This window comes from Echinops telfairi, unplaced genomic scaffold, assembly GCF_000313985.2.
Source record: "Echinops telfairi isolate 266 unplaced genomic scaffold, ASM31398v2 ScPeMD7_7458;HRSCAF=8496, whole genome shotgun sequence".
Lineage (NCBI taxonomy): Eukaryota > Metazoa > Chordata > Mammalia > Afrosoricida > Tenrecidae > Echinops > Echinops telfairi.
In genome coordinates this window covers 3,448,362-3,470,128 of record NW_022111358.1, presented here as the reverse complement: position 1 = coordinate 3,470,128, position 21,767 = coordinate 3,448,362, and the positions used below count along the sequence as shown (strand labels likewise).

Here is a 21,767-nt window from a genome sequence, read left to right as displayed (position 1 = left end):
TCCTCGTGCCTGAGTATCTCACTTCTTGGGCTCCTGAACAACGTCCAGGTTTCTAACCGGTCTAGGACACAGTGCCTATTGCGCTTTCCCCATCCGGAATCCACTTGTTAGAAATCAGGGGAATGGACTCTAGGAAAGAACTGGGTGATTAGATCCCACAAAAGGCTGCCCCCGTGTATCTACATAACACGTGCTGAGATACTCCATGGTCGTCGTCTTTCTTGGCGTGAGATCCTAAACACTGAAAAATCAAAGTTCCTTAAAAGGGTTTTCCCTCCTTGAGATAGTTAAGCTCTGTTGCGCCAACCTGGCCGAAAAACACGTGGGGTTAATTGAAGGGCGGAGAGATAAATGGCTCGGTGAGCCTGACCTTTCTTGTTCTCTGATGGTCAGACCAGTGTGCGGCTGCCTTAGCTAGTTCCCTGCCTCCACTGGCAAGGCTCACTTCCTGTGAGACATCCCTGAGGAGAAGCCACATGAACCTACCCGGATGCAGCCCTGGGTGCTGGAGAAGCCGCGCTGCCAGCGCTGAGATGCTTACACACTCAATGATTCGGCTTTCTTCCTGCAGTCGGCATCATTGGGTGTGTTTTGCGAGTTTAAGGAGGACTTTGTAGATTGGTGTCTGGCTAACGTCGGACTTATGGGCTTGGACTGGACTGGGTTGGGATGCTTTCTTCATGTATACTTACCTTTTATATAAAACTCTCTCTTATATACATATGAGTTTCTGTGGATTTGTTTCTCCAGTTTACCCAGACTAACACTCCCCTAGTATTAACAGCCATCTTTAAAAGTCTACTCTCAAAAATTTGGAAGCATATACAAAGTGTGAACCAGGGAGGGTTTCATTTTCCTCTTTTTATTTAGGAGCCCTGGTGGCATAGTGGTTAAGCTTTGAGTGCTAACCAACCAAGCAGCCCGTGGTTCAAACCTACTTGCTGCTACTCAGGGGGAAGATGTGGCAGTTTGCTTCTGTAAAGACCTACAGCTTGGAAACCTTCTAGGGTCAGAATCAAGTTCACAGCAGTGATAGGTTTGGGACTTCTTCCCGTTTTTATCTTTCTACAATTCATATATTACCTGTGTCTTATTTTTTAGCCTACTTGCTATCGTTTACTCATGACTTTTCCCTGGGTTTTAATTCATCTGGATAAAACTGCTCAAAATGGTACCCAAGGATATTTTCCTCTTGGACTTTCCAATATCTAGGGAATCTTTTACAGATACCTAAAGCCTGTTTTGGGATTCTCCGCCCCCAATCCATTCTCTTATACCGATGCTTCTGTCTTTCACTAGGGTTGGTACAACAGATGAAAACATGTCAACTGCTATGAATAAAGCAAAGGTCCTGGCAAAGGGCACCTCGCCTTCTCAATGGCTAAGGAAGTTCTCATGCAAAGAGGTCTAGCAGCTTCGACATGGATGGGAGTGAATCGAAGAAACCAGAGTCAGCACAACAAATCTTGGCTTAAAAGTCAGCCTGGAACTTCAGGCAATGCCATGCCAATTATCGGAACTCTCAGATCACACCTGACCCTGGGATTTTACTCCACAACAGTTGAATCAATGGAACCAATTCTGGGAAAATCCTCCAACTGGGGAAGCTTTCCATCCCTGTCTCGAGTCGGAACAGACTCCACTCGGTCTGAGTCCCTATCATCTATGGGCGCTCACCTTTGTGGCCATGGTCTTCACCCCAGGAATTCTCCACTCGCCATTTCGAGAACGCGCCATCCTGTTCATCCTGCAAGAGATGGCCATAGAGTGTGCAAGCAGGCTCTCTGCTCATGAGGTACCATGTAATTTTAGCCCTTGTGAACCACTCAGAGGAAACAGGCTACTCTACACAATCACGATATTCATGACCAGGGACATATATTTCCTACTAAAAGGGAAATATTTCAGTTTGAATCTCTGGGGTAACAACATAATAAATACTATCATTTATAATCAATTATGTTACATATAGAAAATAAGCCTGTTTAAAAATGCTGCTTGGATAAGGAAATACTAAATTAAGAAAAACAGTAAACACCATTTGAAGACAGACTCTTGTTTTTAATTAATCTGAGTTCTTTGCAAAGGCATCCACTGAATTTACTTTAGAAATGATTCTAAGACCTGGTCAGAGTTTGTTGTTGTTTTAAACTACATTCTCATCATGCTGTTTGTTTTTCTAATTAGGAAAATTAAGTAGTGGTATTCTTTGAATGTGTTCTTTCACTGATTCCGTTACAAAAAGATGGGATTGTAATATAACAGGGAATATCAAAGCAAAAGCAAAAAGACCATTTCATAGAATAAAACCCAGGCAATTCTACTGTCCTGACTCTCTTGCTCAATGATACACAGAGAGACAAGAGGAAGGCTCCACTTGGCAAAACTTTGCTCTCTCAGGTTTGCTCAGGGCATTTGCTGATGTCAAAATAACAAAATCCTTACAGCCTGAGAGGAGAGCTGGCCCAGTATTATCTCCTAATGATTCCAAACCCATCAGCTCCCACTTACACATAACTGCATGACAAGTCTTATCTACAAGGCATTTGCTTTCCTTTGGCCCTGCTAACTTGAACACTATACTCTCACTATCGTTCGCTTGGATCTCAGTAATAGCCAACAATCTATCACCCACAAGTCTTAAACACCCTTACTTGTACTGCTATCTTAATTTTGGCCCCAGGAACCTTCAAAATCATGTCGTTGACTTCTATGTTCTGAGGCTAGCATATCAAAGGTCTGTTTAGGGTTCCTATTCCCTTACTGTACTCTCCACCTTTCCTTTCTACATATAACTTATAGAGTCTATACCACCTAGAGTCATTTACTTGTTTGAAGTCTAAAAACCTCCCTATGGTTTCTTCTGTCCATAAATTCCTACCTGACCTACGCCAATTGTTTCCTGTGTCTTTCATAAATTTGGGTTGATAATATTTGGCACTCCCTCCCCTCAGGGATTCTAAGAAATCAGGAACAGAAAATAATATTCCAGAAACATGAGGGGCTCCAAAAAGCTCATGGAAAAATGGAATTATAAGGTAATGGAATTTTCCCACATTTTTGACGTCCCCTTCACACAAATACTAACATGCATTTATGTTTGCATTATTATTCAAATGCTATTCACACTAGTTTTGGTGGTCAAAAACTCAAATACAAAATTCCAGTTATGAATGTATAAATTCTGCTTTATATTCTTGGTATGTATGATGGCTCCATTTCCCTGAGGAAAAATAGCATGTTACAAGCCATGCCAGTCAAGGATTAACAGTTCCAGAGAAAATGGCATAAAGTATACTTGATTTTTATTTCTGAAAAACAGGACTACTGTACAACGGAGATGGCAATGACCAAAAGCAAAACTTCTCTTGCAAATTAAAATGGCTACTTTTTGTGTGCTATTAAAAAAAAACTGCTCTTTAAATAGTTACTGAAAGTTTAACTCAATAAGCTATAGTTTAATAACAAATTCACTTAATTTTATAATTCAGCAGGTCTAAGCATATAAACACAAACAACTTACTCAAAATTTTACTCTGGAAAAGTTACTTCTACGATTTTCTTTCATGTAAAAAGGCAGTCTTATTTAAAATAACAGATCATGACCTAATTCTATGCTTTGTTAATAATGCAAATGTGAGAGTTCGTTAAGCCTAGCTGAGAAAGCGTTTAGATCACTTTTTGCGATATTCAAATGGCTTTCCTGACCTAGACAGGTCATACCAATTGTACTTCACCCTTACTGAGTCACCTTGACCGGTCTGTTTCTTGGTGTCGCAGTCCTGCTAGTTCTAGGATGTGAACGAACGCCAAGGGGTGGAAAGCCAAGGAGAAGAGTCCACTGGTCTATAGACCTTCAACCTCTGCACTATTTTAACGCGAGGATCTGGAATGTCGGCCTAGGACTGCCTCATTCGTTCAAGGTGCTCTTACGCCACACCTTGGGAAATCGCAACGGAAACTGCAAATGCCTCTAAACGACCACTTACAGCCCTAGCCCTGTGATTTGTATGCACGTAAAAAGGTCTTCCATAAGACTGGGTTTTGAGTAGGTAGCAAGCATGAGGCTCTTAGACTGGCGGGGGGTGGGGGTGTCACATGGGGCAAAGGAAAGACGGTTATTGTGTGAATGGAGGGGAACTCAGCAATGGAGGTGAGAATGGCTGCCCAACTCAAACGTAATCAGTGGTGCTGAACTGCACGTGTAGAACTGATGCATGTTTTGCTGCGCGACTCTCAACGGAATTACAAAATAAAGAGTAAAAGTAGTTGAAAGTCTTCTTTTCCCTGTCATCCCTGAGCACGAGGTAATGTCTATTCCACAGTCGACAAGTGGGAGGCTTACCGGTGAAAAGACAAACTTGCAGTTGTTTCTAACCCTGTGTTTTAGATAGTGACATTAATATTCAGAGTAATATAGGAAATTCAAAGTACAAAGGGGCTTCCAAAGGTTAGTGAAAAGAGCCCACGAGCCCATGAACGCTTGAAGCCCCTCATACAGTTTCCTGAAGCCTTGCGCCTAGCCAGAAATGAACAAGAAGCCTACAAACGACTGTATCGATGCCGCTACAGTTTACTGCAGACGAATCTGAAGGGTGACTACAAGTCTGAATACAGTTCATCCAGATGTGAGCACCAAGACACCCTTTGGACACATTTTAACTCCAAGAAATAAGTTATCTTTCCCCAACTTTCCTTACTGACCTCTCTTCCCACCAAGAACTTCCACAACTATGGAAAAGCAGTTACTTCCTTACGCCCGTGGCCCAAATTCTGCTGCGTCTGCAAAGTTCCTACTTATATTATCTTCGCGTACGCAGCCAAACCCCAAAGTGACGCAGGTACAAAGTCTCACTTGGAAGCTGACCTTGAAAGGAATCACATACACAAGCGAAGCTCTGCTGGAGAACGGGTTGGCAGGCGAACGCGCACGCATCCGTGCAAACATTGCGGCAGGCGTGCTGAGGGTCATACCTTTTCGGAGAAAGCCGTGAAGGTCATGGCGTGGGTCATGAGGGACTCGCCAAAGGTCAGCCTCTCAGCTTTGCTCATGTTCTTCAAGGAGACCCCAAACACTAATTCGTGGTCGTAGCTGTACGGAGAACGACGGCACAACGTCAAGCGAGCGCCACCTTGGGGGAAGCCGGCTTCTGTTATGACGGGAACATCGGGGATCGGAAGGGCTCACTAACTCCACAGCAATCAATGCGGCCTCCAGCCCAACCGCTTCAGAGAGAACAGGGCGCACACACGATGGAGTCTGTGAGTGGGATTCTATGGCCTATATGTCATAAGAGTAGCCTAGGAAATATAAAATGATTAAACACAAAGTCCTCTTATCAAAAAGCTGATGAGTCTGCATTGTCATACTGCCCAGAAAACTTAAAAAGAACTTTAACAAATAATGAAAACCATTGTGAAGTAACTTCCTTCAAAAGTAGTCACTTCTGAGTGGGTAGAGCTACAGTTTCTGAATTCATTCAGACCACTGCTGATGGTGAAATTGAAGCAAATTATGCCAAAAATGTCAGAGACCACTTTCAAGGTAAAAAAAAAAAAACCCTATTAATTTTTAGTTGATTTCTTTCTTCCTGTTATTAACCTTTAAAATATCTATTCGTTTTCTCACGAGGGAAAATTCCTTGGAAGCAACCTTCCCCGTCTATTTTGACCATCCAGGAGTCTGTACGAATGACCCTGCTGTGTGGCTCCCTTGTCACCAAGGTCAGAGGGATGCCAAAGGAAGCAAAGTGTGAGGAGGACCAAACAGCGAACTACAGGCTCGGAGAAACCTTGTATGACATCCCGACACACTGGGCAGGTGTGTGCTCTAATCGATTATACTTGTGTGTGTGTCTTTTTCAGATCAGGCAGCTTTGCACAGACACATACCGCTTTGAAATCAGACATGAATTGTGATTGTGACTTGCCAAGCTAGAGGATTAGGTAGCTGGAGTTTCTACATGACCCCTCAAACTCTACAGGGTGGACAGAAAGAGCCCTGCCCGTAGCCGATCGTAATCTCCGGAGGGTCTTCGGATGAGCCTTCGCGGTCAGTTCAGCCCAAGACTGCCCTCCCACAGCCGCAACCCACAGATGGCCTGTTTGCGTCAATGTCCCGCACTCACACATTCATGTCACTGAGGCCCAGCTTGCCATTGAAGTGTTTTCCAACATCGCAGCCAAACCACACAGCCTAGAAACAAATGGAAGAAGAATAAGGTCAACACAAAGTCTATCTTCTCATCCACTCGCGAAGTGACAGACGGTGTTAACCCCATGCAGAGGATCCCAAAACAATACCAACCTCTCCATCTTTGATGGAGGCAGCAACCATTTTTTTCAAGAAGTCAACAGGCTGGTTGTTATACAGCGTTTTTCTCCCTCCGACCATATTGCTTAAGTAGTCTACGGTGTAAAGTCTGTTGTACTTGTGCTGGGGCCGGGGGTCATTCACTAAACAAATCTGTTAGGATCAAGAAGACACTGATTACAACATAAAACCAAGAAATGTCGAGATAGACACATACCTCTACTTTGGGTTCATGACTGCCTCACGTTCATTGCACATGCTTTGATAAGATAACATGATCATTACACAGGTGTAGACACATGTGAAGGTCCTTCAATGTCCTCGTTAGTGCAAGAGGAAAGGGGCTTCCTCTTCTTCACTGGAACAAACGTGGGGGCCGCATCTATTCGTTTCTTCTGCTTGGCAGGAATTGCTCCAAAAGGAATTCTGGAAAACTGCATGACCAAGCAAGCCAGGATGACAATCTCATCACTAAAATATCCCTGTTCTCATGTGATGAGGTAGGGACAACACCCAGAGCTAGGACTTCGAAATCCTACAACAACAAAACTCATCTGCATAGAAGAGTCGAGAACCAATAAAGGAAGGAAGCTGGCTCCAGTCCCCTTGGGAGGCAGTAGGGAGAGCCTGAAGGAATCAAGAAAACCGAGGACAGGGCAGTGCTCCCTGCGGGGAGGGGATCGTCAAAGGGGCTCACAGCCCAGAGGTGCTCTGAACGCATGGTAAGAAACACCCAATATGCTTGTACTGTCTTTGCAGCTGAGAAAGACTCTTAAGTGACAACTGGGGAAGCACTGGGGAAGTGAGCTGCTTGTCCTGCTGGCCCCGAGTTAGACACGGCTCTGAAGAGGAGTACTGGGCAAAGTGGTAGGTCCCAATACGGCATAAAACCCTCCAGACCAAGAAGAAAGAACTGTGTGCTTAGTGTTGCGTTTGATGGTCTGGCAAGTCCACGCAGGAGCCTTCTACCCTCCCTGTAGGCAACGAGTTCTTGAAAGCAAATGGCAAGCAGCTAGCCGCCCTCGCGCCGCCCACCTTGTCCTCCATATTGAAGAGCGGCTTGACGTGCTCTCTGTAAAACTCCAAGGGTGTTATGGGGCCAATCTTCTGATAATTCTTATCCTTGTCTCGATACTCCCAGGTGAATGTCTCTGGAGGATTACCCAAACAAATACACACCACTCGGAATATCTGGAAGAGAGGAGGAGGGCAGATGAGCAACAGTGGGGGGGAGCAGTTTTTGCACATTTGGGGGTAATTTTCTTCAAGTTAGGGATATAAGAAATCAGTGGCTCGACTGTCAGAAATTCCACAGGAAACCAAACCTTACTCTGAAAATCAGAAGGTTCATGTCCAATATTTGATATCAGCCAACTTGTGAGATCTCACTCACATAAACATTTCAGAACAATGCAATTCTGAAATGTTAATATTTACTGTGTAGTATTTGCCCTGCAAATTAAACTTCCTTTCCCAAGAAACCACCTACCATTGATACCAACAAGATCCGGGTGGCTGTCTGTGGATTATTTTCCAAGTGATAAATAATGTCATATATCTTATAAATAGATTTCCTTCCCTTCATGCATCTAGGTTTTCCTTTCATTGTGTCCACGAACTCTGCTCACTGAAGTTAGTATGTTTTCGGATGGAACTTAGATGAAAATGTCTGTTAAAATTATTATTAGCAGAGCAATCACGACAGGGACGCTACGACCGCCGCCTGGGCCCTCCCTCACCACGTTGTCCCGGCTGGTGCTTTCTGAAGAACGCGGCTCTCCTAGGTCCAGGGGCACTGCAAACCACAAGGATGTGTCACACAGGGCAGCCACCTCTTCCTGAATATGGAGGAAAAGTTCGCTTCGGGCTGATCCCTGAGGAATTCTTCCAGTTCCTTTATCCTAAAACTGGGGTCACAGGACCTTCCATGCTCGGAACTGGGCTCATTTTATATTTTCTGTGCAAAGAAATATATGTGGTCACCGCAAAAACGTTCTCAAGCATAGCAACAATGGGGTTGCTTGTCTATGGCATTAAAAAGTATGGTCCCTCTGTGGCGGAATTTGCTGATAAACTCAATGAGGAAAAAACTGCCAAGCTAGAAGAGACAAAGCAGGCCTCCATCAAAGGCATCCAGAGTACGATTGATATGAGAAGGCCCAGCAGGCCCTGGTTCAGAAATGCCACTGCCTTTGTGATGTTCAGAGGAATAATATCGCCATGGCCTTGGAGGCTACGTACCGGGAATGGGCACACAGTGTGTACCAGGAGGTGCAGAATCGCCCGGACTACCCTATCTCTGTGCAAAATGTGGCGCGTCGAAAGGAGCAAGAGCACATGATCAGCTGGGCGGAGAAGCGCGTGGTGCAGAGCATCTCTGCGCAGCAGGAAAAGGAAACAATTGCCAAGTGCATTCAAGACCTACAGCTGCTTGCAAAGAAGGCTCAAGCATAGCCCGTTATGTAAATGTGTCTATACCGACCAAGACAGCCACACCTGACTAAATGGAAAAGTGTCTGATGAAGTCATTCTTCGTATAGTGCTGTCTACTCACGTTACAGTTTACCTTACTGAAAATGAAGTTTGAGTTAGATATATTCAGAGAATAAAACACTATCATTGGCCAGTAAAAAAAAAAAAAAAATCTTTTTGATTGTGGGACCACAATATTTTCTAATGGTGTTATGCCTTCATGAGACTGAAACAACCCTTCATATGAAAGACAAAAATAAACATCACAGTATAGAAAGTACTTTCTCTCCGAAATAAAATTTGCTTATGACTTAAAAAGAATAATACTATATTCTACTCCTCTTTTTTCCAGCACAGGCACCATATGGATCCAATTTTATCACTTATTACCTGCATTATTTGCATATTTTATTACAGTCAAAAGAAAAGTTTCTTAAAGTAGGTGTATCTACTTTGTGCTAGACAATATGTTCTGCTGTTTACTTATTCTCATAATACTCTCCCAAGGTATAATCCCCCATCTTCCCCACATCCTTCCCCCACCCCCCAGAAGAGGAGACTGAGAAAAAAGTAAAGTAACCCACTTCAAGTGAAATAGAGGTTAACAGGATCACCATCTGAATTGAGATCCCACGCTTAAACCAACAGTGAAGCCCGAGGGTGTGAGGTGAAAAGAGGGGTTCTGAGTATCTACAGGAGTGACCTACAATCTCCAAGTAAACCACCTCTGAACCCTCACAGTAGGGGTGATAGGCATTAGTTCCATTTGACTGACAAGGAACTGGAGGTTGGGGAAATAAGACGGCTAATCTGAAGCCACAAGGCCAGTAAATGGAAGAATTAGGATTTGAACTCAAATATAGATTAAGAAGTTCAAACTGGGTTTCTACTCTTTTTGAAAATGTCTTCAATTCTAGGTTATGTTCTACATGCTAGTCTGGTGAGTAGCAGCAACTGCGATATTAAAAGTTTGCAAGTGGCCGTCTACGAAACAACTAAAGAACAGCGAAGGAAACGGAAGACTGAAGGAAGAAACGCCACCACAGGACTAATGGTCCATGCGAACCGCAGCCTCTTTGAGCCCAAGACCAGAAGAGCTTACTACATGGTGCCTGGCTACCACTACTGACCATTATGACCAGGGATATAATAGAAGGGCCTTGTTGGAACCAAATCAAATTCATTTTTAAAAAGCCAAGGCCTACTGGATTGATGGAGACTAGAGAAATCCCTGAGACTACTACCCTAAGTCCCATGTTTTTAGTCTGGAATTGAAGCCGCTACCAAGAATCACCTTTCAGCCAAATAACAGCTTGGCCTATAAAACGCACGGTCACACCAAGGAACACCCTCCTTTACACCAGTAACGCTGACGCTGACACAGAAGCAAAGGTGAGATGGCAACAGGGCAGGGAAACGGAGGGGATGGCAACAGGCAGAAAGGGGGAGATGATGAGCAATGCCATAGGACAACTTGTTCTCTGGAATGTACATCTCATCACTATGGAAACTCACCGAAAATGTATATATTAAAGAAAAATTCCAATGGGGAGCTCTTACTCAATATGTGGAATCGCTTCTCGGCCTTTTGGCTAAGATCAAGTGTAGTATCAACATGTGGAAACAATGTTCTCCTATGTGTGAGCTCCATTTAACTCAAACATGCTAGCAGTACCATGCATCGTTTCGGACACATTATGGATTTAAATCTGCCATATGACAATTACAGGAAGTCACCATCATTAAAAATGGAACTATAAATTCCATTTCTAATTCAGGACCTCTCTCTCCTTTGTCTCTAGTTTAAGCAAGAGCAAGGATTCCTGAGATACATGCATTTAAACATTGGCAAATTGGGTCTTGGAATGACTAAAGTCTCAATTTTGTGTTTCCCCAATTCTCCCTTCATACATTTTTCCATCAAATGTATTAGATTCTGTTGCTAAATTTCAAGAAGAGGTGTGAAATATGGTTAAGCTAATCCCACCCATGTTATAGAGTCAATCTTGGGAGCAACGGAGCTACTTCAAGTCACGTCCTACTACTTCTCTGGGCTCTCTATCCCTCGGCTCTCACCAGACAAGATGCCAGATATCACAGATTACGTGAGCCACATCGCAGGGGTGTTCTAGAAGCAGGCAAAAAGCTGAGAGATCAAAATGAAAGTACAGCCCAGTGTTTCCCAGAGTGGGTGATACCGCCCTGGGTGGGGTGGGTGTAAGAACGATCCAGAAGGGCTGCAATAGCAGGTCACTACACTTTACCCTGGATTATGGTCTATAGTGTGAACGCTTGTAATCGCCAGGGGGGCTGTTGAGTAATTTTCTGAAAAGGGGGCAGTAGGCCAAATAAGTTGGGGAACCTGTGTGCTGACCTTATCTTCTCTTAACAGGCTCCACTTCTGAGCAGTGTGCGCTAACCCCTAATTTACTCTCCTCTCCCTTCAAGATTTCTGCCCCTCGTTCTCGACCCGGTGCCATCAAGTCGATTCCTGTTCATGGAGAGCCCAGAGCCGCCAACGAATCACTCGAGCCTGTGCCTGCGTGGCTTCCATACCTCCACCCAAACTCTCGATCACAGAGCCTTTAAGAAGCTTATTTCTTCACACGCCCTGGGCATACCTGAGCTATTTGTGAGTCGCCAGAATTTCTTAGACTGCCGTTTAGGGAAGTTCCTCAGTTTCCTAGTCCTGACCTGGCATCTTCACGCACCCAGAAACCCCTCCTCTAGACGCCCGATTCTCAGTCTGGAGCACATGTCCTCAGAAACCACTGTAGCTGCCTGGTGATCACTTCTCCTCATCCTCAGGATAGGCCAGGCCTCCAAAGTCTTGGGACAGGATGGAAGAAAAGGGGCACAACCCCTAAGCGCATGGTCCCCGTCACTGTGGGAGCCAAAGCTAGGAACCAGAACAGGCTTGGCTATGGTGTTAGGCTGAACGGAGACTCGAAGTCGTGTGTGATTATGGGAAATAGCCCCTATTTTTACCATCTTAATTAGCTTGCCACGCACTGTTTTGTTCTGTTTTCTGCAAGAAAACCTTCCTTTACGAGGCAATTTATTCTACGTTCTATGCACCCGAGTAGTTGGTCCCTACACGTGAAGCTGTTCCACTCTCAGGCTCTGGCATTTCTAAAGAGAGACAGCAATAGCAACGGAGTCACCAGGAGTCGGGATCGACTCCATTGCAGGGTCTGGTTTTGGAGTCACGGGCCAATGAGTTCTGTTTGGGATTCACACGGGCCAGAGAGTTCCTTAGAGTTGTTCAAATTTAGGAATCTGCCATGAGGAGAGGGCAGTGCCACCGGTAACGATAATCAAGACAAGGAAAGTGCCAGGGCATGTGGAGGTGTGGAGAGTTTTAGACTTCAAGGACGGGCTTTCTCAATCCGCGTTTATTGTCACATTTGCACCCCTACGTCAGTCAGAGGGACATTGACTTTACTTGTCCAAGGGTGAGGCGGTCAGCCCCTCCAGGCCCTCGTCAAGACAGCAAGAGACAGACAAAACACTGGGAGACGGGGTAGGAGCAGGCGTGGGAAGACTCAGAGCACTGGGTGAGCTTCTGTCCACCCATGGACACACTGTACAGATAACTCTGGATGCGCCCCCTGTGCTTTACATAGACCCTTCACTGTGGGCCTGACTCCCTAATTGAGTCCACATTAAAAAGCATCAAACCACTCCTTCTCTCTCTGGGGCAAACTGAAAACATCCTTGATGCCCCAAATGAACAGAAAATCTGTATTTCTGCTTCTAAATTAATGTATAGTGATTCTTTTGGCAAGGCAAACCTTACACCCTGGTGCATATTTTATAAAATGAAATGTCTACATAAGCATGAAGGAGGATCCGGGTGGCATCTCTTTTTATCAGATCCTAGTAAACGTCTGTAATTTCAGACATGTTGCTTTTATGTTATTTGGTCCTAAGACTCATCACCACAGTCATTCACGTTTGTGTCAGTTTGTAACAACCTGGAAGGACTAATTGCCTCAGGACAAACTAATAATAGTTCATTAAATAAGCTCTAATTAAAAAAGAATCTCTGAAGCATAATCTTGGGGCCCTCTGATACCATATTTTCTTTATCGAAGACCATGCTGTTCTGAATTAACATACCCTGTTCCCAAACGTAGAAACTGTCAAGCAGCAGTGATCTTTGAAGAGCCAAGTCTGCTCCCTAGTGGACAATGCAGGAGAGTCATCTGCTTCTTGCAAGATGCACTTGACATTCAAGAAGTGGACACGCAAACACTATACACTGAACACAAGCCATTATACAGAACTGAATAAAATAAGAACACAATCGTATTCCCCAGAATAGAATCACATAATGAAAAACCACAATTAGTCCATTTAGGTAAATGTTTCTGCGTCTTTAGGTACGTTTCCCAGTCTTTGTCCCAGCACTATCTTTCTCTCCTGGTTTATTTATATTTGATAATCATCTTCTAATATATTAGAGAGGTCCCAGGGGTGCGGTGGGTTACACACTGGGTTCTAACCAGAAGGTCAGTAGCTGGAAGGCCACTCCTCGGTGAGAGATGGGTTTTCTGCTTCTGTAACGATTTATCATCTTGGGACCCCACGGGCAGCTCTATTCTTGCCCCCAGGGTCACTCATGGGTTGGAGTCAGTGTGATGGTAGGGAGCGTGGCCTGGTTTTTGTTCTGTCATATTCTGTTACACGTTTGCTTTTCTCTTTCCCTATTAGAATGCACACGCCCTGCGGTCAGGGGCTTTTTGACGGTCTTGTTTACTGCTGAATTCTCAATGCTTAGAACAGTACTTTGCGCTAAGGTTTTTTTAAGGTGAGGGCCAGGGGGGAAAAAGGAAGACCCTAAATAAGGAGTGGCACAGTGGCTGCAACAATGGGCTCAGATGATGGTGAGGATGGCGCTGGGCCGGGTAGAGGCAACCGAATGATATCTTGCAACGACAACAATAATGGGGTTGTTCCATTGTTGTTCCATTTCCAACATGACTTGGAAATGGGATTTTAGTGCAAACTTCGTTATCAGAATCAACCAGACAAAAGGTATTCAGCCACAGTCATAGGCGTGGACTTTGGGAACGTGGGCTTTCTGAAGGTGCGGGAAACCTGAAGGCAGCTCAGTGACTTCTGAAGACTGGCTTTGCTTTCCTCCAGCTCCTTAACCAATTGTGACGTGCCCTTCCTGACTCGGAATCTGGATTAGGGAAGTTGTCCAATGTTTGTAATTAACCTCTTCACTCTGGATTCTACACGGTGATATAGGCCCTGGTATAAAAGGGTCAGAAACTGAGCTCAATGTTTTAGAGCCACTGAGACCCTTCCTTTGCAAACCTAGGAGGCCCCGGCAAGCTGCAAGGAGATATGCTGTATCTAGTCCAGCCTCTTGGGGCCACTTGGCTTCTGATGAAGATTTTGCAGTCTTGACTAATTAACCTGGAACTTACACCAGCTTTATAATGTGGGTCTGTGCAATCCCTTGGAACAAACCCTCCTGCCCATCAGAAAGTTCTAGTAGGTGTCAGAAAGGCTCAAATCTCATTTCTAATTTAAATCCATTTCGTCAGTAGGCTGAGTCTGAATTATAAATAAGAAGGATCTTGTCTCTCAAGTCTGATTTTACAAAGGAGCCAGGAGGCAGCTACTGAAACACAACAAGGTCTACACTCCCTGGTTTGAAATCAGGAAAGGTGTTCATCAGGGCTGTCGCTGTTTACCACTCATTCAAAGTACGTGCCAAGTACATCATCTGAGAAGGTGCACTACGAGGAGGCTTCAGTAAGGCTGTGCAAGAATTCTTTATCTTTTAATTTCATTTTCCAAGAAACTTTGTGAAGCCCCCTTTCTCTTCAAGAAGAATACAGCATCAGGATTGGAGGAAGAATCATTTACAATCTATACCATGTGCAAATTATACAACCTAGCATGCCAAAAAAGACAAACATTCAGAATGGATTGCAACTCAGAAGCAAAGCAAAACTCCTCTCACAGCTGAAGCGGTCAGCAACCTCAGCTACATGGAGAAAAGCTGTGGGGGCTTGCGTGTGCTTGCACCCAGCCAACGTTGTGGAAAGAGCAGTTGAGTGCTACTCCCCTGGGCAAAGCTGCTGCGGGAAGACCTCTTTAAGATGCTGACGAGCAAACGGCACGTTGAGGACTAAGGTGCACCTGACCCACGCCAGTGTTTTCTCAATCACTTCATATACCTGTGAAAGTTGGACAACGAACAAGGAAAACTTCAGAACAATTGATGCATTTGAGTTACAGTGGTGGTGAAGAATATGAAATATCCCATGGATTTCCGAGAAAATAAATGAATCTGTCTTAGAAAAAGTACAGCCAGAATGCTCCTTAGAAACAAGGATGGTGAGACGATGTCTCGTGTACTTTGGCTGTATTATTAAAAAGAGATTTGATGGCACCTAACAACAATAACAAAGGAATCCTGGTCCCACTGTTGGGTAAGTGTTAAATTGCTAACCACAAGGTCAGCAGTTCAAATCCACCAGCCATACCATGGGAGAAAGCCGAGGCAGATTTAGAGTCTCAGAGACCCTAGGCAGGGTCACTGAGTCTGAGTGGACTTGATGACAGTGGTTTGATAACAACATAACGGATGGAATCAGGAAAGGGGAAGAGCAATAGGAAAAGAAGGCATGAAATATGGAATATGAGAAAGAATGCTTTGGTTCTAATTTAAAGACAAATGATGCAGGACTGAGTCAATTCCCATATGCATGCGTACGCGTGTCAGGCATCCCCCCTAATGAGGGGCAGGGGCGAGGACACAGACATTGAGACAGAAAAACCAAACTCACTGCCATTAAGGGGATTCCAACTCTTAGCAAAGCTAAAGGATAGAGTAGAACTGCTCCTATGAGTTTCTGAGGCTGTACATCTTACCGAGATCAGAAAGTCTTATCTACCATGGAGCAGCTTGTAGGTTCAAACCGCTAACCTTGTGATTAGTCGCTCAACTCTCTACTCATTACACCACCACCACCACCATTCCTTTCACCACCGAGCGGCAGCCATTCATACTTACAAATGTGAGAAGCTCAAGAAGGAGCCCTGGTGGTATAGTGATGACATGTTGGGCTGTTACCTTACAGTCAGCAGTTCGAAACCACCAGTCGCTCCCCTGAAGAGAAGGCTTCCTACTCCCATAAAGAGTTAGTCTCAGAAAGCCAGAGAGGCAGTTCTACCCTGTCCTGTGGGGTTAACATGAGTAGGGTTTTCTGCATAGGCTGACACAGAATGGAGGATATCATAGTAAACAGAAGAGTCAGAATGGGGATAAAATAAAGACAATAAGGGAGTAAAATTTTTCAGTCCTTACCATCATTATAGAGGCGAAAGAATCTTAGGACTCTCATTTGCACACTGAGGATATAAAGTAAACGCTACAGAAATACTGGTTACTTCCATGGTCATAAAAATTCAAATCTATAGTGTTCTTCTAGCTATCCAACTTTTTAGTTTGACTGATGGGGATTCTAGTTCAAAAGTGTAATGATACATAGATCATAATGTCGAATGGCTAGAAAGGCACTCAAGTGGCCACAGACAAGAGCTGAGGGCTGACAAAATTGGTTTGATTCTCTTGGAATCCAGATTTCTGGGTGCATGGGACTGAGGTGACCTAGCCAGGCCATCTGCCCTTTGGTGTCCTTTTGACCTTAGCAGAAACAGTTCCCTGCAGGCACCTCCAGAGCACACAATAAGTCTAGAAGCATCTGAGCAGAGACCATGGGGCCTTAGGTATTGGATTCTTTTGGAAAACTGTCTACATGGGGCCACTTTGAGGAGGAAGCATTCCCAGGTTTGACTAGAGGCAGGCTGTGATGTAGGGTGTAAGGCAGGGCCTTGATGACTCATTTCTGTAACCAACGGACCCCGAAACCCTGCTTGTGCGTCGATCTTCTCTCCTGAGAAATTGATATGGCAATGACCTAGACAACCCTCTTTCACAGTCCCCTCTGGAGGGCCTTCCTTGGGTTGATGTTTCTTTCCTTGGACCATGATTGCTGATCAGCAAAGTGGAGAGGAGGGAAGACAGCTCTCTACTGCCTCCTGGTGGGGAATGAGAGAAGGGCAGGAGCTGTGAAAGATGGCATTAAATGTATTTTCAGTCCGTGAAAGGTATACAAAGGTACATTCAAAGTCCTTCAGTGAAATCAACGGAAACAAGCTCAAATAGAGCTCACACAGAAAGACAAAGCCCAAGAAGGTATTGAGTCAAGCCTAAAAAATCACTAAAGATATGGTCAGGTCAAAAATTTTATCAAATCCTTGTTAACACCCCAATCAAGAAAACATCCAAAGCTTTGAAAGTAGGTTTTAGAATCTAAGTAGATCCTCCTCCCTGAGGGATGGACAGCAGAGAAGAGGGCGAAGGGAGGCGTCAGACAGTTTAACTTATGACAAAACTATAATAATTTATGAATTATGAAGGGTTCATGAGGGAGGGGGGAGGGGGGAAGTGAGCAATTGATATTAAGGGCTAAAGTAGAAGGCAAATGTTTTGAGAATGATGAGGGCAACAAATGTACATATGTGTTTGACACAATGGATATATGTATGGACTATTGGACTGTGATAAGAATTGTACGAGCCCCCAATAAAATAAAAATTTTTTAAAAGTAGGTTTTAAAATCAATTAAGTTAGCTCTAATTTTTCAAACTGTTTTTTAGCTGAAACCAATACTTATGATTCTCTACATTACAGTGATAATCAATATGCATATTGATGATTACCTACAGTACAACGATAGCTCGTACTCAAAAGTGATAATTTTGAGATTATTTCTGGAGTGGTGTTTGAATGAAGGAAAAGAGCTGTCAAGTAGAAAGGGTGTTTTTCTATATCCTAAATTCATAGAGATATTGTACTATGATTAACCAGAATATCCCAAATCTTCAACTATTTTCATCGACAGGAAATATTTCACTACTTTAAACCTTGTTCCTCGAAGTGTGGTTCTTACTCCTGGGAGCTGGTTGAAAATGCAGATTCTCAGGCATCAACCCAGACCATCTGAATCAAAAAGCATTTTGACAAGATCCTCACAGGTGATTCCTCCACACACTCATGTCTTAAGAGCACTACTTTACAACACACACCTATTAGGTCCCTCCTGCAGAACCCTGTTTCTTCCATTTTAACGCACATTTGCTAACTCTGATAACAAAAGGCCTTATCTACAAGCTGCCTTGCAAGAGTCATGTCTTTACCCTGTCCTCTACATCCAATTCATTCATGACTTCTAAATGTCTCACTTGCAAAATATCACCACCAAAAAGCTCCCATCCACTGCCTCCTTGGACTTCTAGCTGGTTTCCCGATGTACTCTCTTGCTTGTTTTACAACTGACTTTGTCAAAAGAGCCTGAGTGAATAAAAAACAAATAAAAATAAACTAAACCATGTTCCTTCTTAGCTTAAAGACCCCCCAAGAAGTTACCTCATGCACAGTAAAACGCAGACCTCCTTCCCATCTGCGGAGAGCTTACAGACCCTCTTCCACTAGCTGGTGCTGAGTGCTGCAGGTAACTGGCCTGGCTGCTCACCACACGGCGAAGAGATGGAGCCCACCCAAAGACGCCCAGGAAGAAAGGCCTGGCAGTCTACTTCTAACAGCAGACTTGATGGGGCACAGTTCTACTCTGACACACACGGCCCACCACAAGTCAATTTGGAGGAGGATGGAAAAGGGAGGATAGGAAACAGGGCGGGAAGGCAGCGATGGATGACAGGGAAAGCTCAAAATCCATTTGCCAAATCCCAACGTGGATTGTTTCCACTGAACGAACTCCCTGGGACCGATGACTAGATACGTGAACAGTTTTGTTCTCAGACAGAATGTCATAGAAAATGAACGACTGCAGATGTAGTTAGCTTCAAATTCAACAACTGATCAGTGGGTTTCCCCTTTGGCCCCTTTAACTTGTTCTAGTTTTTATCATCTGCTTTTTTGAAGGATTGAAGTCTACCTATTTTATTTTTTTGTAACTAATGGGATTTTGGGGGTATGATTTTTTTTATATGAAATCCAGGATAGGTAAATCCATAGACCTTGTAACTAGATTAATAGATCTTTAGAGTTATGACAGGGGAAGTTGGGTAAAACAGGGAGCTAATAACAATGGGCACAAGAAAAAAGAAAATTTCTAAGACTGCAGGGACAATTACACAACTATTTTTCATATATTTAAGCCACTGAATGGTATCATACACAAAGTATATGTTAATAAAGTGCTTAAAAAAATAAGACAGGGCCAAAAGACTTTTCACTATATGTCTTTTTATATTTTTGATGTTTGACCCTTCATTACCTGTTCCAGAAATTACAAGAATTGTTCAAACAAAAATAGAATAAAATAAATAAGATCAAAGAATAAAGAGAAAATAAAAATGCAGATAACTAAGCCCCAGTTTTGGGGAAATGGTTTGTAGGTCTGGGGCGAGCTTCAGGGTATACGCTGTTTTTAAGCGTTGAGCGGAGGCTCCCTGCTAAAGGGCTCCTTGAGCCGATCGTAATGGCCCCTGTCCCTTCTCACGGTACAAGCAATTAGGGTTTGGGGTTTTATGTCTTGTAATAATCCTAACTGGAAAAGCAAACACTGCATTTCTAGATCTGCCAAGGGTGTCACCTCACCCAGCAACCTGTACCTGTCTTTTCTCGGAAAGAGTGTCTTTAGCATAAACACGTTTCTTTCAAATCTGCCTGAGTCTCATGGCTATTTGTTTAAGTCACCATTTTAACTTGCCCATAAGGCTAGGCAAAGCACAAGTACTAATTTGTGATTTTAAAGCCAAAGCTAGACTCTACATTACCAAAGAGTCAGGTTCAATAAACAGGAGTCATATGGGGGCTGTAAACATCTGAAAACCTACCATCAGCCTCTGTAGTCAACACTTTAAGAAAAGTCATTAAGCAAATGACCCTGTAAAACATCCTGACTCAGCACTTGGTAAAGCTTGTCCTAGTTCTCCCTGGGGGGCTAGGGGAGGAAAAACGGGTGAGCATTCTGGCCCTGAATCTTATCAGTGCTGATCATCCTCTACCAGTCCATGGTCAGGATATGGATCTTCAATATCTATCACAATCCACAGAGCACGAAGGCCAACATCAAAGGCCAACAGAGTGTCTGTGCAGGTCCTTTCCTGTAACCCTTTTCAGAATGGAATCTGCATCCCACTACTGTATACCCCATCTAATTGCAAATGAAGGCAAACTAGGCAGGAGATAGGGTCTCTGCAGGAGATCATTCCAAAGCAGAAAGGGAAAAAATAACATTTACCGAGCTGCTAAGATGTGCAGGCACTATTACTTGCACTCTTATGTTGAATTTTTTATTCACTCCTCACACAAAGCCAATGAGAAATACATTTTAAATCCCAAAGGAAATCTCAGATTAGGCTATTTTCCCAGGATCACAGAACTATTCAATGGTAGGGCCAGAATACCAACCCTTATCTGATTCTAAAGCTTGTTTTTGTTTTTCTCCCTACTACACCAAGCCATCGCTCTTCAGTAAAAACATTGAAGAAGGAGAAAGTAAGTACTAGATCATTTAAAAGCATGCGGTAAAAAATGAAACCACTCCATGCACCTGACCAACAAATATCTGAGCAGCAGCTCATGTCAAGCACTGGAATAGACATATTAGGCGTGAACAAACGAAGACAAGAGTTGAAGGAGCTTCTCCTGGGACACATGGCTGGTAAGTAGTAAGGTCGGACCTCGGCCAACCTGCTGCCACAGCCCATAGTCTCAACCATTCTACTCCACGACTGCTCAGGAATTTAAAAGGAAAACCTGAGGGAAGCATCAGTGGTTAGCACTCACTGTCCCACCAGCCTGGGAGAAAGAGGGAGCAGTCTACTTCTGTACAGGTATACAGCCTTGGAAACCCTGTAAGCAGTTCTAACTGTCCAAAGGGCTGCTAGGCATCCGTTTGATGGCAGTAGGGTTGATTTTTTGGTTTCATTAAACACAAAGGATCTTGAAAGGAGGGTATTAACCGAATGATTCCTACTAAGCACTTAAAACTGGGAAAGATTTATTCTTTTCTCAAAGCAATTTGTTTTATGCAGATTCAAACTGGATTATGGAGAGTACCGTCATAGAGTTTTCATTGCTTCAAAAACAATGCCGTTATTTACCTTTAATATTCATGATCTTAACAGATACAACCATCGACAGCTACCAGCTTTATTCCTATAGAATAAAGCCAAAAAAATGTTGGCATCTGCCTGAGATCTCTCACAGCTCTGCCTTTCTGGCTAATTTGCTATCAATCACAGTCCATAAAGAGGACCCCCCATGGAGTAGTGCTTATGAGTTGGGCTGTTAGCCACAAGGGCAGCAGTTTTAGACTAGCAGCCACTCCGCAGGAAAAAGACAGGGCTTTCTACTCCCGGAAAGAGTTTGTCTCGGAACTTCTCGGGGACAGTTCTACTCCGCCCTATAGGGTGGCAGTGAGTTTGAGGGGGGTTTGCTGTTGACACTCTATAAATAAATGCCTCTGTCACACGATGTTCGGACGCTGCACTTTAATTCATACTGCTGTATACATAATTGCACTATTAGCTGAGTGGCATTCCCTTCTGCTCTTCCAAGAGCTGTTTCAAGCAGCTTCCCTGTGAAACCTTTATATCACGAATTAGTCACTCCCTCCTCCATGAACACTAACGCCTTTTTTTTTTTTTTTTTGGTTTAAAAAAAATTTTTTTAAATCAATTTATTGGGGCTCATACAGTTCATCACAATACATAGATCAATTGTATAAAACACATCTATACATCTGATGCCCTCATTATTCCCAAAATTCGTTTGTCTCTTGGGTTCCCGGAATCAGCTCATTTTCCTTTTTTCTCCCCTCCCCTTCCCTTCCTCTTCCCTTCTCCCCCATGCGCCCTTAATAACTTATAAATTATTATTGTATCTTATATTACACTGTCCGGCGTCTCCCTTCACCCACCC

The 21,767-nt window shown here is 43.7% G+C and overlaps 1 protein-coding gene and 2 pseudogenes across 1 annotated transcript in view; 2 read left to right on the top strand and 1 right to left on the bottom strand.

Annotated features, from left to right (window-relative positions):
* Positions 1 to 287: 287 nt before the first annotated feature.
* BLMH (bleomycin hydrolase) overlaps positions 288 to 21,767 on the bottom strand; it is a 31,543-nt gene continuing 10,063 nt past the window's right edge. Inside the window, exons 8-13 of the mRNA XM_045299963.1 lie at positions 7,349 to 7,504; positions 6,308 to 6,466; positions 6,129 to 6,196; positions 4,975 to 5,092; positions 1,678 to 1,747; positions 288 to 307 (exon numbers count right to left, since the gene is read on the bottom strand). Of these exons, the coding sequence (XP_045155898.1) occupies positions 288 to 307; positions 1,678 to 1,747; positions 4,975 to 5,092; positions 6,129 to 6,196; positions 6,308 to 6,466; positions 7,349 to 7,504 (591 nt within the window). The remainder of the gene's footprint in view (positions 308 to 1,677; positions 1,748 to 4,974; positions 5,093 to 6,128; positions 6,197 to 6,307; positions 6,467 to 7,348; positions 7,505 to 21,767) is intronic.
* Positions 7,979 to 8,779, top strand: LOC105979008 (annotated as a pseudogene).
* LOC115872998 lies at positions 10,358 to 10,482 on the top strand (annotated as a pseudogene).